At 43.8% G+C, this 15,975-nt stretch overlaps 3 protein-coding genes across 5 annotated transcripts in view; all 3 read left to right on the top strand.

The window, feature by feature from the left end:
• Positions 1 to 6,672, top strand: part of LOC129628330 (lysine-specific demethylase 4D-like) — a 31,104-nt gene extending 24,432 nt beyond the window's left edge. For 2 of the 3 annotated variants that reach the window (XM_055547746.1, XM_055547747.1), the window contains exons 3-4: positions 3,719 to 5,574; positions 6,292 to 6,672. In XM_055547746.1, the coding sequence (XP_055403721.1) occupies positions 4,052 to 5,554 (1,503 nt within the window). In that variant the 5' untranslated portion in view covers positions 3,719 to 4,051 and the 3' untranslated portion in view covers positions 5,555 to 5,574; positions 6,292 to 6,672. Of the gene's footprint in view, positions 1 to 3,718; positions 5,575 to 6,272 lie in introns of all 3 variants that reach the window. The other variant, XM_055547748.1, reaches the window with a different exon arrangement.
• An 809-nt stretch (positions 6,673 to 7,481) lies between these two features.
• On the top strand, positions 7,482 to 8,407 carry LOC129628007 (FUN14 domain-containing protein 1-like). The gene has a single exon (XM_055547421.1). It carries the CDS (start codon positions 7,630 to 7,632, stop codon positions 8,095 to 8,097), a length of 468 nt encoding a protein of 155 aa, XP_055403396.1. The 5' UTR covers positions 7,482 to 7,629; the 3' UTR covers positions 8,098 to 8,407.
• A 3,822-nt stretch (positions 8,408 to 12,229) lies between these two features.
• Positions 12,230 to 15,695, top strand: LOC129628327 (lysine-specific demethylase 4D-like). Its single transcript, XM_055547745.1, has 2 exons — positions 12,230 to 12,376; positions 13,798 to 15,695. Exon 2 carries the CDS (start codon positions 14,093 to 14,095, stop codon positions 15,368 to 15,370), a length of 1,278 nt encoding a protein of 425 aa, XP_055403720.1. The 5' UTR covers positions 12,230 to 12,376; positions 13,798 to 14,092; the 3' UTR covers positions 15,371 to 15,695.
• The last annotated feature ends 280 nt before the right edge of the window (positions 15,696 to 15,975 follow it).

The following is a 15,975-nucleotide window of genomic DNA, read 5'->3' as shown; positions in this document are numbered from 1 at the left end:
GCATCACCAACTCAATGGAGATGAGTTTGGGTAAACTCCAGGAGTTGGCGATGGACAGGGAAGCCTGGTATGCCGCAGTCCATGGGGTCACAAACAGTTGGATACCACTGAGCGACTGAACTGAACTGAACTGAAGAGGATTAGGAAACAGAGCACTTGAAATTGAGTTAATGAATAGTTTGCTGATTCTTTTTATTTTCTTCTAAATTTAATGAGACTATTACTTTTGTTTCACTGTGAAGAATGATCCTTGCTATTTTTTTACATTAAAATTCTTTATCTTGCAAAAGAAGTTTCCCTTGATGCTTTGCAAGTAAGAATTTTAAAATCATGAATGGATGTTGCATTTCATCAAATGCCTTTTTTTGGATACCTACAATATGATGATATGTTTAATTCCCTTTGTTAATATTCTGAATTATACCGTTAGATTTTCCAATGCTGAATCATTCTTGCATTCTATTTAGTCATGATGTATTATTATTTTACTGTATTGCTACAGCATTTCATTGAATAATATTCCATTTTATGCTTTTATCAGTGCTTAAACAAAGATAGCCCATAGCTTTATTTTCTATTGTCCTTTATTTAATTTTGCTCTCAGAGATAATAGTCTCATCTGAATAGCTTTCCACCTTTTTCTATACTCTGAAACAACTTGAATAATAAGAGTTAATTGTTTCTTTAAAATTTTCTAGATTCACATATAAAATGATGTGTCTCCTGGACTTTGAAGGGTCATACTTTGAGCCAGATCTTTATATTGGGATATTGAAGCTTTCTCGTTTTCCTTGGATCCATTTTGGATATGTTTCCTCCCTAGAAAATTATTTTTCTCTCTTATCTTTGGAAAGTTTTGCTGTCATGTTGCTCCTAATATTCTCTTTTGAGATTTAAAAAATTCTTTGCTGTTACTAGCTTTGGCCCCTATTTCATTCCTAGTAACTTATTTTTCCCTTCTTACTTTTAAAAAAAATTATTTTCTTTTTGGTGGCTCTGGGTCTTCGTTGCTGCATGCAGGCTTTCTCTAGGCTCAGAGAGCTGGGGCTCTCCAGCTGCGGCGCGCAGGCTTCTCTTTGCAGTGACTGCTCCTGTCGTGGAGTGCCAGCTCTAGGCACGTGGGCTTCGCTTGTTGAAGCGGGCAGGCTCACTAGCTGTGGTGCATGGGCTTAGTTGTTCTGAGGCATGTGCAGTCTTCCCAGACCAGGGATTGAACCTGTGTCCCCTGCATTTACAGGTGATTCTTATCCATTGTACCACCAAGGAAGTCCCCTTCTTCCTTTTCTCGTGCTCAGTTATTCCCATGATTTTTGGCTCTTATTAATTTCTTCAAAGGACATTTTTGGTCATCAGTTTTCTGTTTTGTATGTGTTATCACTTATTACTTTCATCTTTATTCTTTGTTATTTTTTCATTCTTCTTTCTCTTTTTAAAAATTTTTTAAATATACTTTTTTAGTTTTTTCTCTTTTTTAGCTTCTTCAGTTGAATGTTTATTAGTTCATTTACTTTCAATCACTCTTCCTTTTCCTTTTGTTATAATAATATATCTCTGACTCCTTTAATGCTTTTCACCCTAAACTCTATTTTTAAATATATGTATTTAACTAACTTAAGTAAATTTTTGAAAATTTAGTTCACAGAAATCTGTGAAAATTATGACAATGAACCATTCTGATGGCTGTGTTTACCTATGTTCCAAACAGAATATTTATATTACTCTAGAAACTTCCTCATAACTCCACTCATAACCTCTCTCGTTCACAAAGGTAGCCACTATTATGACTTCTAACATAGATTACTTTGCCTCCTTTTTATCTTTGTATAAATGGAAGCATAGAATAGATATTCTTTTAAGCCTAATTAGTTTTATGTTTATAGAATTATGCCTATATTTTCAAGTAATTCTTGTTTTATCTTCATTGCTGTATTGTATTACACTGTATGAATATACTACCATGTGTTTATCCATTCTACTGTTGATTGACATTTGGGATGTTTCCAGTGTTTCAGTTCAGTTCAGTTCAGTCGCTCAGTCATGTCCGACTCTTTGCAACCCCATGAATTGCAGCACGCCAGGCCTCCCTGTCCATCACCAACTCCCGGAGTTCACTCAAACTCATGTCCGTCGAGTCGGTGATGCCGTCCAGCCATCTCATCCTCTGTCGTCCCCTTCTCCTCCTGCCCCCAATCCCTCCCAACATCAGAGTCTTTTCCAATGAGGCAACTCTTCACATGAGGTGGCCAAAGTATTGGAGTTTCAGCTTTAGCATCCGTCCTTCCAATGAACACCCAGGACTGATCTCCTTTAGAATGGACTGGTTGGACCTCCTTGCAGTCCAAGGGACTCTCAAGAGTCTTCTCCAACACCACAGTTCAAAAGCATCAATTCTTCAGTGCTCAGCTTTCTTCAGTCCAACTCTCACATTCATACGTGACTACTGGAAAAACCATAGCCTTGACTAGATGGACCTTTGTTGGCAAAGTAATGTCTCTGCTTTTGAATATGCTGTCTAGGTTGGTCATAACTTTCCTTCCAAGGAGTAAGCGTCTTTTAATTTCATGGCTGCAGTCACCATCTGCAGTGATTTTGGAGCCCCCCAAAATAAAGTCTGACACTGTTTCCCCATCTATTTCCCATGAAGTGATGGGACCGAATGCCATGATCTTCATTTTCTGAATGTTGAGTTTTAAGCCAACTTTTGCACTCTCCACTTTCACTTTCATCAACAGGCTTTTTAGTTCTTCTTCACTTTCTGCCATAAGGGTGGTGTCATCTGCATATCTGAGGTTATTGCTATTTCTCCTGGCAATCTTGATTCTACCTTGTGCTTCTTCCAGCCCAGCGTTTCTCATGATGTACTCTGCATAGAAGTTAAATAAGCAGGGTGACAATATATACATCCTTGAAGTACTCCTTTCCCTATTTGGAACCAGTCTGTTGTTCCATGTCCAGTTCTAACTATTGCTTCTTGACCTGCATACAGATTTCTCAAGAGGCAGCTAACGTGGTCTGGTATTCCCATCTCTTTCAGAATTTTCCGCAGCTTATTGTGATCCACACAGTCAAAGGCTTTGGCATAGTCAATAAAGCAGAAATACATGTTTTTCTGGAACTCTCTTGCTTTTTCGATGATCCAGCTGATGTTGGCAATTTGGTCTCTGGTTCCTCTGCCTTTTTTAAAACCAGCTTGAACATCAGGAAGTTCACGGTTCACATTATTGCTGAAGCTTGGCTTGGAGAATTTTGAGCATTACTTTACTAGCATGTGAGATGAGTGCAACTGTGCGGTAGAGCATTCTTTGGCATTGCCTTTCTTTGGATTGGAATGAAAACTGACCTTTTCCAGTGTTTAGTTACTAGAATAATGTTTTGAACATTCTTGGACTTGACTTTCAGTGCATAGGCATACACATATCCTAGGCACGTGGTAACAGTTGAATCATAGCAAAGGGGTAAACTCAGTAACATAGTACTGTCCAAATTGTTTTTCAAAGTGAGTGTAATGATTTACATTCTCCTTACTAGAATATAAGAATTTCTGTTGTTCCAAATCAATACCATTTCTTGTATTGCCAGTTTTGTGAAATTTTAGCCTTTATTTGAGCTTGCAATTATATTCCATGATAGTTTATTTGTAGTTCTCTATTAACATTTTCCAAACATTAGTTTTCAACCTTTCTGTATTATATATATATATATATATATATTTTTTTAGGTTTTGTTTTCAATACCACCCTGAAGACACTACATTTGAGATATCTGCCCAAGACTGGGTAATTCAATATACCTCAAGAGGACAGAGCCAAAGGTCAACTGAGGAACATCATAGACTTGCAGGCTCAGCCATTAGTCCTGATCAAAGCTTCTGTCCAGACTGGATTCCCCTGGAGAAGCAGCAGGCCTGAGCAGTACCATCAGCTCATTGTATTAAAGTCCACTGGGCATTCCTTCTGACTCACAGATCTTCAAACCGTTTTTGAAAAAGTAACATTTCCCAGCATCCTCACATATCCAGAATATACAGAAAAACTTGGCAGTTTGTTTATTAATGGAAGCTATGAAGCCCAGTTGTGCTCAGAACCCAAGTTGTAGCATAATGATATTTCATCCAACCAAAGAAGAGTTTACTGATTTTGATAAATATATTGCTTACATAGAATCGCAAGGGGCCCACCGAGCAGGCTTGGCTAAGATAGTTCCACCCAAGGAGTGGAAAGCCAGACAGACCTACGACGATATCAATGACATCTTAATAACCGCTCCGCTCCAGCAGGTGGTCTCTGGGAGGGCAGGTGTGTTTACTCAATACCACAGAAAGAAGAAAGCCATGACCGTGGCAGAGTACCGCCACTTAGCAAATACTGAAAAATACCAGACTCCATTCTACTCCGATTTTGAAGAATTGGAGCGAAAATATTGGAAAACCCGCCTCTATGAGTCCCCAATATACGGCGCAGACATCAGTGGCTCTTTATTTGATGAAAACACGAAGCAGTGGAACCTGGGACACCTGGGGACCATCCAGGACCTGCTGGAGCAGGAGTGCGGGGTGGTCATCGAGGGCGTCAACACCCCCTACCTGTACTTCGGCATGTGGAAGACCGCCTTCGCCTGGCACACGGAGGACATGGACCTTTACAGCATCAACTTCCTGCACTTCGGGGAGCCCAAGACCTGGTACGCGGTGCCGCCCGAGCACGGCCGGCGCCTGGAACGCCTGGCCGGCGCGCTCTTCCCGGACAGCTTGAGGGGCTGCGAGGCCTTCCTGCGCCACAAGGCGGCGCTCATCTCGCCCACGGTGCTCCGGGACAACGGCATCCCCTTCGGTCGGATCACGCAGGAGGCGGGCGAGTTCATGGTGACCTTCCCCTACGGCTACCACTCGGGCTTCAACCACGGCTTCAACTGCGCCGAGGCCATCAATTTCGCCACCCCGCGCTGGATCGATTATGGCAAAGTGGCCTCGCAGTGCAGCTGCGGCAAGGCGCAGGTGGCCTTCTCCATGGACGCCTTCGTGCGCATCCTGCAGCCCGAGCGCTATGAGCTGTGGAAGCGCGGGCAGGACCGGGCAGTGGTGAACCACGCCGAGCCCGCGGCGCCGGGCGGCCAGGAGCTGAGAGCCTGGAAGGAGGTGCAAACGCTGGGCCCCAAGTACTTCCCGCCTCGCCGCACCGCCCGCCTGCGTCAGCCCGTGTCCTCAAGCGAGGGCACCGACCCCAGAGCCCCTGTGCGGGCCGTGTCCCTGCGCCCCTTGCCTGCCCGGGGTTCCTGCTCGGCCTCCCAGTTTGACGCTGTCGCCAGCAGCAGCTCACGGAAGCCCAGCCAGACCCCTCCGCTGTCGCCAGGTCCGTCGGTGGCCTTGTGCCTCCACCCAATTGGCAGATGTGGTTCTCGTCGTCGCCCTCAGGAAAAAGGCACTCAAGAGCTGACTGCCCCTATCGGAGCTAAGAGGGGCCTCGCCTTAGACCGCAAGGCTCAGGACCCCAAGGCTCAACCCCTGTCTGCAGAGGGACGGATGGACAATCCTGCCCCAACGAGCCCTGGACTCTAGCCTCCTGCTAAGGCCTCCAGGTATGACTGTGGCCCTGTCCCATAACCCAGCCTTTGTACCCCACTGCTCTTGGGTGTGGAGGATCCTCAAGAGTGGTCACATTGACATTTCAGAGGCTTGGGTATTTGCAGGTCATTAATCTTGCATGGGGGCTTTCCAGGTGGCTGGTGGAGAAGGCAATGGCACCCCACTCCAGTACTCTTGCCTGGAAAATCCCATGGATGGAGGAGCCTGGTAGGCTGCAGTCCATAGGGTCGCTAAGAGTAGGGCACGACTGAGAGACTTCACTTTCACTTTTCCTTTCATGCATTGGAGAAGGAAATGGCAACCCACTCCAGTGTTCTTGCCTGGAGAATCCCAGGGATGGGGGAGCCTGGTGGGCTACCATCTGTGGGATTGCACAGAGTCGGACACGACTGAAGTGACTTAGCAGCAGGAGCAGCAGTGACACAGAACCCACTTACCAACATAGGAGACCCTGGAGACATGGGTTAGATTCCTAGGTAGGGAAGATGCCTGGGGGAGGGCGTAGCAATCTACTCCAGTATTCTTGCCTGAAAAATCCCATGCATGGAGGAGCCTGGTGGGCTAGGATCCATAGGGTTGCAAAGAGTTGGACATGACCAAAGCAACTGAGCACATGTGTAGTCTGGCATGAGGGTCCCTCCTGTGTTGCCCCTGGAAGTGCTGGATCCATGGTGCTTACCCAATTCTCCAGTGTTTGTTCTTTCTCCCAGAACCTGGAATCTTCAGACACTGCTAACTCCTGTGTCACCAGCTGAAGCTTCATCCACTGGACACTCTAGTGACCCTGTGAACTAGGTCCTGCTGAGGTCACCAGAGCCGATCTACCTCAGATCCCATCCCGTGGGCCAACTCTGGATACTGCATAGCTTCTGAAGAATCCTGGGTTTTGAGTACTCTACAACTTTTCTCCTTTTCTTCTTCCTACTTCCTTTTCACCCATCCCTTGGTTCTGCCACACAAAGCTCTTTTGACCAATTAGGTCAGCAGAGGCTCAGATAATAATATATAATATTTCTGAGTCTTTAATGTATTGAAAAAGTGTTATTTTCCAGTGTTTGTTTGCAACTATATTAAAGGCAACCAGAAAGTTAACATCTGACTTGATTTCTGGGATTGTTCATTCAATCATTTGAGAGGTGGTAATGCTGGATGGCATCGCTGACTTGATGGATGTGAGTTTGAGTGAACTCCGGGAGTTGGTGATAGACAGGGAGGCCTGGCATGCTGCAATTCATGGGGTCGCAAAGAGTCGGACATGACTGAGTGACTGAACTGAACTGAACTGAGCTGAATGCTTTTATGCACTTTTCTGAATAGTTATATCAAAACATTTAAAGCAAAACTTATTTTTATGAGCTTGTTGCATTGTATGGTGTTGATGAATGAGTTGGGGGTTGATTGTTGGGTTCTGGCTGACTGGCTGGGTTGGGGGATTTGGTCTGCAGCCATATCTTAAGGATGACTTGGTGGAAATCACCTGGGAGATATGAGCCAACATGGGACAAAGAGTGCTGGCTCTCCACTGTCTTCTCGATGTTGTTAGTCTATTTCACATGGTTAAATCATGGATACATCCAAACAAATGAATCCACACATAAATGAACAAGAATTTCAAGTGGGCATATGTTCTATGAAGCAATGAAAGGGGGTGGGATGAGACAGCAGAATGGGTAGTCTGGTTCCAGTGGTCAGGAAATACTTCCTAGAGCAGGAGATCTTTCCCTGTCCCAAATGACAAGAAGGGATGTCCAGAGCTGATTTCCCCTTGGAAGAAACAGCAAGTGTAACAGATGTAACATAGAGCTTGGGGTTGTTGTTTTTGCAGAGATAGAAAGGAAGCTCCTTTGTGTCTGGGGCGTAGAAAGGAGAGAGACAGGGTGCAAGGTATATAGGACCTTGTAGCTCATGATGAGTATTTGAGTTTATTCAACTTGAAATGAGAAGGCTTTGGAAGTTTAAAACAGCACTTGAGGGCTAGAGCGGTTTTTAAAGGAGGGGCGAGAGGCGGGCAGGTTGGGACCGCCTCAGTACAGGCCGCCGGCGGTATCATGGTGACCCAGAACCCCCCTCCCCAAGAATATGAAAGTGATGATGATTCTTACGAAGTGTTGGATTTAACTGAGTATGCCAGACGACATCACTGGTGGAATCGAGTGTTTGGCCACAGTTCCGGACCTATGGTAGAAAAATACTTGGTAGCCACCCAGATTGTAATGGGTGGAGTGAGTGGCTGGTGTGCCGGATTTTTGTTCCAGAAAGTTGGAAAACTTGCAGCAACTGCAGTAGGTGGTGGCTTTCTTCTCCTTCAGATTGCCAGTCACAGTGGCTATGTGCAGATCGACTGGAAGAGAGTGGAAAAAGATGTAAACAAAGCAAAAAGACAGGTTAAAAAACGAGCAAATAAGGCAGCACCTGAAATCAATAACATAATAGAAGAAGCAACAGAATTTGTCAAGCAGAACATTGTGATATGCAGTGGATTTGTGGGAGGCTTTTTGCTAGGCCTTGCATCTTAAGAATATGAATGTTGTATCACAGTGAAGTCACCTCTGAGAAGAGAAGTGGTGGTGACAAGATGGTCTCATCATTACACATTGACAGATTCTCCAGGATGACAAGAAACCACTAGCTGGACAATACCCAACTCACTGCTTAGCATTTTGCCATCTGAAATTTAGCAGACTAGTATCTGCTATAAAATAACCTGTATGGTATGTGGATAATAGTATCCCTGAGCAAAATATGGCTTTCATTATTTTTTAAGAATTTGTGTTTGTTTAAAATTTGCCTATAAAACACTACTATTGGATGTAGATATGGAGGGAAAATGAATTGGTGGATGTATTCCCCAGTAAAATATTATCCTCATTTTATTTAAATAAAATGTTTTCCATTGTGCTTTTTTAGTATGGTGCCAATAATTAAAACTTTGCATTATGGCTTCAACTGTAGGGCTGACATTTTTTTAAAGATATGTTTGCAGTAAACTGAAGAACTGTAACACATTTTGTGGAAGGATTTACAGATAATAGAAAGTGCTGGGTTTTTTTTTTTTGCTTAATATCTTTCATAAGAATTATTAAAGATATTAAGCAAAAAAACCCAGCACTTGACATGATACAATTTGCATATTTAAATAACCACATCCGTTGTTCTGTGCACCACATGGGGACAAGAGAAATAGTTAAAACAGGTGAGAGTCGCTCAGTCGTGTCCAACTCTTTGCAACTGCATGGACTGGAGCCCACGAGGTTCTTCTGTCTATGGAATTCTCCAGGCAAGAATACTGGAGTGGGTTGCCATTCCCTTCTCCAGGGGATCTTCCTGACCCAGGGATCGAACTCATGTCTCCTGCATTGCAGGTGGATTCTTTACTGTCTGAGCCACCAGAGAAGTCCCCAAACAGGTGAGAGTTGATGGTTATTGACTCAGGCCTTAGTGTTGAAAATGCACAGAAGTGGCCAAACAGAATAAATTTTGAAAACTGGATGCAGAAGGAAACATTTCAGAGATACAAAGCACATCTCTCTTCCCTCCAGCTCTGCCCCCACAGAATTTCCAGAAGACTTTGGAATCTGAAGCACCATGTAAAACAAAAGGGAACAGTCATGAACAAGTAAGGCTTCTTTGAAGTTCTGATTGAGGAGTGGCAGAAGCTCACGTCTCATTCCTGTCACCGTGCAGCGAGGCAAATTTGTGGTAGCGTATTCTGTGGAAAATTGAGATTGAGAAACTGAACTTGGGGATTCCAGGCACAGTGGAGGATGGCAGTGAAATGCTTGGCTGAAAAGATGATTAAGTCCTGTACTGAGATGGTGGAACCACAGGATGGAAGCTGACGGGAATTACTGGGCAGGTAGCAGCCCTAGAGTTCCCTTGGACCATAATAGTAGATCTTATACGAGCAGGGGGTAACTTTTAGTGACTGAGATGTTGGGGGGTTTTGGTCCTTTAATATAGGTCAGTTGTGGGTATGGTAGTGCAGAGAAATAAAAGAACTCTGAAAAGTCTCTATGAAGACAGTAGCCTGGCTCATATTGCTCTTTTCCATTTTACAAACAGAAGTTCTCCTTGTTATAGTTCAGGAATATCACAGTCTCCTCTCTGGCATATAGATGTCCTGGAGAGCCTAGGATAACAAAATTGAGGGATTGGAAGAAAAAGAAACAAAAGCAGTTTTCAGAAAATATTGCTCCCATTGTACTCCTTATGTTTTCACTCGGTTACTTGCATACTTAAAATATTTCCCAGGCTTCCCTGATGACTCAGTGGTAGAGTCTGCTTGATAATGCAGGAGACTTGGGTTCGATTTCTGATCCCGGAAGATCCCACATGCCTTGGAGCAACCGAACCTGTGCCCCACAACTATTGAGTCTGTGCTCTAGAGCCCGGGAATGTCAACTACTGAAGCCCGTGAGCTCTAGATCCTGTACTTAGCAACAAGAGAAGTCAACCCGATGAGAAGCCTGGGCACCACGGCTAGAGAGTAGCCCCCATTTGCCGCAACTACCAGAAAAGCTTGTGTAGCAATGAAGACCCAGCACATGCAAAAATAAATAAGTAAAATAAATAAATCTTAAAAAAAGTGTTATGCTTTTTTAAAGAAAATGAAAAATTTTCCTTACCCAATCAGGACAAGCAGTGTTAAGTATACAGGTTAGCTGTACCAATAAACTGGTTTCTAAATTAGTCTTCTTGTCCTAAGTAGGCATTTCTCCAAAGAAAATATACAAATAGCCAATAGGCACATGAAGATTCTCAACACTGCTAATTATTAGAGAAATGCAAATCAAAACCACAATGACATCACCTCACACCTGTCAGAATGGCCATCTCAAAAAGTATACAAATAAATGCTGCAGTGGAGAAGGAAATAGCAACCCACTCCAGTGTTCTTGCCTGGAGAATCCCAGGGACGGGGGAGCCAGGTGGGCTGCCGTCTATGGGGTCGCACAGAGTCAGACACGACTGAAGCGACTTAGCAGCAGCATATGCTGCAGAGGGTATGGATAAAAGGGCACCTTTTTACACCTTGAGGGGGAAGGTAAATTGGTGCAGCCACTATGGAGAACAGTATGGAGGTATTTTTAAAAAAATAATAGAGCTACCATATGATCCAACATAAAATGGATGGGAATGTGCTAATTTAATTCAGATGACCATTATATCTACCACTGTGGGCAAGAATCCCTTAGAAAAAAATGGAGTAGTCCTCATAGTCAACAGAAGAGTCCAAAATGCAGTACTTGGGTGCAATCTCAGAAACGATAGAATGATCTCTGTTCGTTTCCAAGGCAAACCATTCAATATCATGGTAATCCAAGTCTATGTCCCAACCACTAATGCTAAAGAAGCTTCAGTTGACCAGATCTATGAAGACCTACAAGACCTTCTAGAACTAACACCAAAAATAGATGTCCTTTTTATCATAAGAGATTGGAATGCAGAAGCGGGAAGTTAAGAGATAGCTGGAATAATAGGCAAGTTTGGCCTTGGAGTACAAAATGAAGCAGGGCATTGGCTAACAGAGTTTTGTCAAGAGCACATGCTGGTCATAGCAAACATCCTTTTCAAACAATCCAAGAGATGACTCTACACACGGACATCATCAGATGGTCAATACCAAAATGAGATAATATTCTTTGCAGCCAAAGATGAAGAAGCCCTATATCATTAGTAAAAACAAGACCTGGATCTGACTGTAGCTCATATCATGAGCTCCTATTGCAAAATTCAGGGTTAAATTGAAGTAGGGAAAACCACTAGGCCATACACCTAAATATGACCTAAATCAATTTCCTTATGATTATACAGTGGAGGTGACAAATAGTTTTGAGGGATTAGATCTGGTAGACAGAGTACTTGAGGAACTACGGAAGAAGGTTCATAACATTGTACAAGAGGCAATGACCAAAACCATCCCAAAGAAAAAGAAATGCAAGAAGGCATAGTGGTTGTCTGAGGAGGCTTTACATATAGCTAGGAAAGAGAAGTGAAAGGCAAGGGAGAAAGGGGAAGATATACCCATCTGAATGCAGAGTTCCAGAGAATAGCATGGAGAGAGAGATAGGAAGTTCTTCCTAAATAAACAATGCAAAGAAACAGAGGAAAACAATAGAATCAGAAAAACTAGAGATCTCTTTAATAAAATTGGAGATAGAGAGGAAACATTTATTAATTTCTAGGATGGGCACAATAAAAGACAGAAATGGTAAGGACCTAATAGAAGCAGAAGAGATTAAGAAGTGGAAAGAATACACAGAAGAACATACAAGAAAGGTCTTAAAGGCCTGGATAACCATGATGGTATGGTGAGCTGATATGAATTTGTCGTGTTCACTCAGTCATGTCCAGCTCTTTGCGACCCTATGGACTGTAGCCCCCCAGGCTCCTCTGTCCATGGGATTTCCCAGGCAAGAATACTGGGGTGGGTTGCCATTGCCTTCTCCAAGGGATCTTCCCAACCCAGGGAATCAAACCCCAGTCTCCCGCACTGCAGTCAGATTCTTTACCATCCAAGCCACCAGGGAAGTGCCACTCTTGTAATTTTCAACCTCTCAGTTATCTGTTGATTGGTTTAAAAATCAAAAGGGCACAGACTACCTGGGCTGACCAATCAGAGCCCTCATCCCATGATTACTGTTGATTGGTCCTGATCAAATTATACCTTTGCCTAGGTATAAAGCCAGAGCCATCAGGACATTGGTCTGCATTTGGAGACCAGCTGCTGAGAGAACACTGTCTCTGTGAATCCTTGAATAGCTCCAGTTGGAATCAGGATTTTGTTGATCAGAGGTATGTCATTTTATTTCTATTTGTGCTTATAAGCAAAAGAGGTAATTTTTCTATTACAAGTTTTTTAAAGTTACTATATATATGTATATATACATATATAGAGAGAGTGAGAGAGAGAGAGATACACTGGGATATCATTTCCTTGTGTTTTTATTATTAAACTATTTTCTGACAAATGGAGCTAATTTTTTTCTTAATTTTTTTTTTTTTGGTAAAAATCACAAAAATTTTCGGGGAAAAGTACTTCATTTAGTTAACTGGGATCCAATGGAAATAAGATGGTTTCTAGAATTGGGTAAGGAGTAAGTCGATTAGAAGGAACTTGAAAAATGTGTGGGATCAAATTAAAGACTTTGATTGGATATGAGGATATTAGAATTAGGGTGGTGCTGACTGAGCTGAAACTGAGGTGGGACAGATAGAGCCAGGCTTTGAGCACAACCTTTTTTATTTAGACGCTGAATTCTTCAAGGAAACCATTTTCTGGGTTGTAGTGTTTCCTCATTTGGAATTAAGGTTTTAGATTAGCAGAAGGCAAGCACTTTTTTTTTGATGTTTGTCCTTTAAAATACAAAGATGAAAAAGACATTTTATATTAGAAAGCAACTTTTTCCCCTTGGTAAAATTCTCATTTTATGCATTTTAAGTACAAGGATTAAATGCATATGATTTTGACTTCTTCTTTGGAGGCATCTATTTGTTATTAAAGGAATTGAAACCTTTTTAATATTTCACTTCATAATTGATGTTAATTTGTATATGGGATCTATAGATATTGTATGCTAATCAGTGTTCAGAAACTTAGTTGATCCATATATTTCTAATAATCTGTTTGTGAATGCAATTTAATAATTGTACTTTAGTTGGAATGTTTCAGATGTTTACCCTTTAAGGATAATACTTGTTAGGAATGTGCACATTGGTATCTGTACTTTATTTCTTTCTCTGCCTTTTTTCACTTGGAATAATACCCTCCATGTCAACCAATGCTATTGCGAATGGAAAAATTTCATTCTTGTTTATCACTGAGTAGTATTCCACCAAATATCTATATCACATCTTCTGTATTCATTCAACCATGGATGGACACTATGGTTGTTTGCATATCTTGGCTATTGTGAGTAATGCCTCAAGGAACCTAGGAGGGCAGATATTATTTTGATATTCTGTTTTTATTTCATTTGGATATATACCCAGAAATGAGATTGCTGGATTATATAATAGTTCTATTTAAAATTTTAAAGAACCTCTCTACAGTTTTCCATAGTATGTACCATAACTGCACCAATTTACATTCCTGTTTACAAAGTATATTTTTGCCCTTAAATTCAAATTTTGAAATTAGGATTGCTATAAAATTTTGCTTTAAATCAGTTCCTTTTGTCATCTACTCATCTTCAGATATTCTGTATTTTCTTTAGGTTTGGCTTTGAAACTTCCATGAAGACACTTTTTGCCACAGTGAGCTGAGAAACTGCCAGGCACTCAAGCCTGTGAATCCAGGGAGGCCTCCGAGGCATTTACATCTCCAACCAAAGAAAGTAACAGAGCTGCAGACTGAGGCAGGACTTGGTTCAGGGAGCCTTCCTCTCTGGGAAACACCCTCTTTCCTTTGGCTATAGAATAAAGCATAGGGAAGAGGTTACTCCCTAATACTCTCAGGTACCCACAGCATACCCAAGACCCCGAGAGGCCACTGCTGATTATACTGCAGCCATGCAGGCTAAGCACTTTGGTTCCCAGAACCCAAGTTGTAAGATCATGACCTTCCACCCAACCATGGAAGAATATGCGGATTTCAACAAATACATTGCTTACATAGAATCGCAAGGGGCCCACCGAGCAGGCTTGGCTAAGATAGTTCCACCCAAGGAATGGAAAGCCAGACAGACCTACGACGATATTGATGATATCTTAATAGCCGCTCCGCTCCAGCAGGTGGTCTCTGGGAGGGCAGGTGTGTTTACTCAATACCACAGAAAGAAGAAAGCTATGACCGTGGCAGAGTACCGCCACTTAGCAAATACTGAAAAATACCAGACTCCGTTCTACTCCGATTTTGAGGAATTGGAGCGAAAATATTGGAAAACCCGCCTCTTTGAGTCCCCAATATACGGCGCAGACATCAGTGGCTCTTTATTTGATGAAAACACGAAGCAGTGGAACCTGGGACACCTGGGGACCATCCAGGACCTGCTGGAGCAGGAGTGTGGGGTGGTCATCGAGGGCGTCAACACCCCCTACCTGTACTTCGGCATGTGGAAGACCGCCTTCGCCTGGCACACGGAGGACATGGACCTTTACAGCATCAACTTCCTGCACTTCGGGGAGCCCAAGACCTGGTACGCGGTGCCGCCCGAGCACGGCCGGCGCCTGGAACGCCTGGCCGGCGCGCTCTTCCCGGACAGCTCGCGGGGCTGCGAGGCCTTCCTGCGCCACAAGGCGGCGCTCATCTCGCCCACGGTGCTCCGGGACAACGGCATCCCCTTCGGTCGGGTCACGCAGGAGGCGGGCGAGTTCATGGTGACCTTCCCCTACGGCTACCACTCGGGCTTCAACCACGGCTTCAACTGCGCCGAGGCCATCAATTTCGCCACCCCGCGCTGGATCGATTATGGCAAAGTGGCCTCGCAGTGCAGCTGCGGCGAGGCGCAGGTGGCCTTCTCCATGGACGCCTTCGTGCGCATCCTGCAGCCCGAGCGCTATGAGCTGTGGAAGCGCGGGCAGGACCGGGCAGTGATGAACCACGCCGAGCCCGCGGCGCCGGGCGGCCAGGAGCTGAGTGCCTGGAGGGAGGTGCACTCGCCCTGGGGAACCCGGCTCGCCTGCAACTCCCAGGAGCCGCGCCAGACCCCGCCGCGGAAGCCAGGTCCATCTCCAGATCACCACCCAACTGGCAGATGTGTTTCTCGTCGTCGTCCTCGGAAAAGGGGTACTCCAGAGCTGACTGTCCGACCCGGGCGAAGAGGAGCCTCTCCAAAGACTCAGATATGAGACGCAGCCCTGCCCTGCAGAGGGACCCTGGATGCAACAACCCAGCCGGTGGGCTCCAACGTCTTGCTAAGGCCTCCGAGTATGACTGCTCTTAGGAGAAGCCTTTGTACCCCACTGTTCTTGGGTGTGGAGATCCTCAAGACTGGTCAACACTTATATTTCAGAGCTTTGGGTATTAGCAGGTCATCAGTCTTGCAGGAGGGTCCCTGCTGTGTTGCTCCTGGAAGTATACTGGGTATTTTGAGTCTTTGATGTATTGGAAAAGTGTTCTCTGCCAGTATTTGTTCGCAACTATATTAAAGGTAACTAGGATGTTAACATCTGACTTGATTTCTGGTGTTGTTCAATCATTTGGGAGGTGTTTAGGCACTTTCTGAATTACTGTATCAAAACATTTTAAGTAAAAGTTATTTTTATGAGCTTGTTGCATTGTGTGGTGTTGATGAATAAGTTTGGGGTTGATTGTTGGGTTCAGGCTGACTGGATGGGTTGGGGGATTTGATTTGCAGCCATATATTAAGGATGAGGACTTGGTGGAAATCACCTGGTACTTGTCTGACCCAAGTTGCTAGGAGAGATGAACCAACATAGGATAAAAAACCATC

The sequence above is a fragment of the Bubalus kerabau genome, chromosome 15, assembly GCF_029407905.1.
Source record: "Bubalus kerabau isolate K-KA32 ecotype Philippines breed swamp buffalo chromosome 15, PCC_UOA_SB_1v2, whole genome shotgun sequence".
Lineage (NCBI taxonomy): Eukaryota > Metazoa > Chordata > Mammalia > Artiodactyla > Bovidae > Bubalus > Bubalus kerabau.
The sequence above is the reverse complement of the archived record's forward strand: the minus strand, read 5'-3'. Positions and strand labels throughout refer to the sequence as shown.

Coding starts and splice junctions, on each gene's coding strand:
- LOC129628007 (XM_055547421.1), top strand. CDS start 7,630: ATGGTGACCCAGAACCCCCCTCCCCAAGAATATGAAAGTGATGATGAT.
- LOC129628327 (XM_055547745.1), top strand. CDS start 14,093: ATGCAGGCTAAGCACTTTGGTTCCCAGAACCCAAGTTGTAAGATCATG.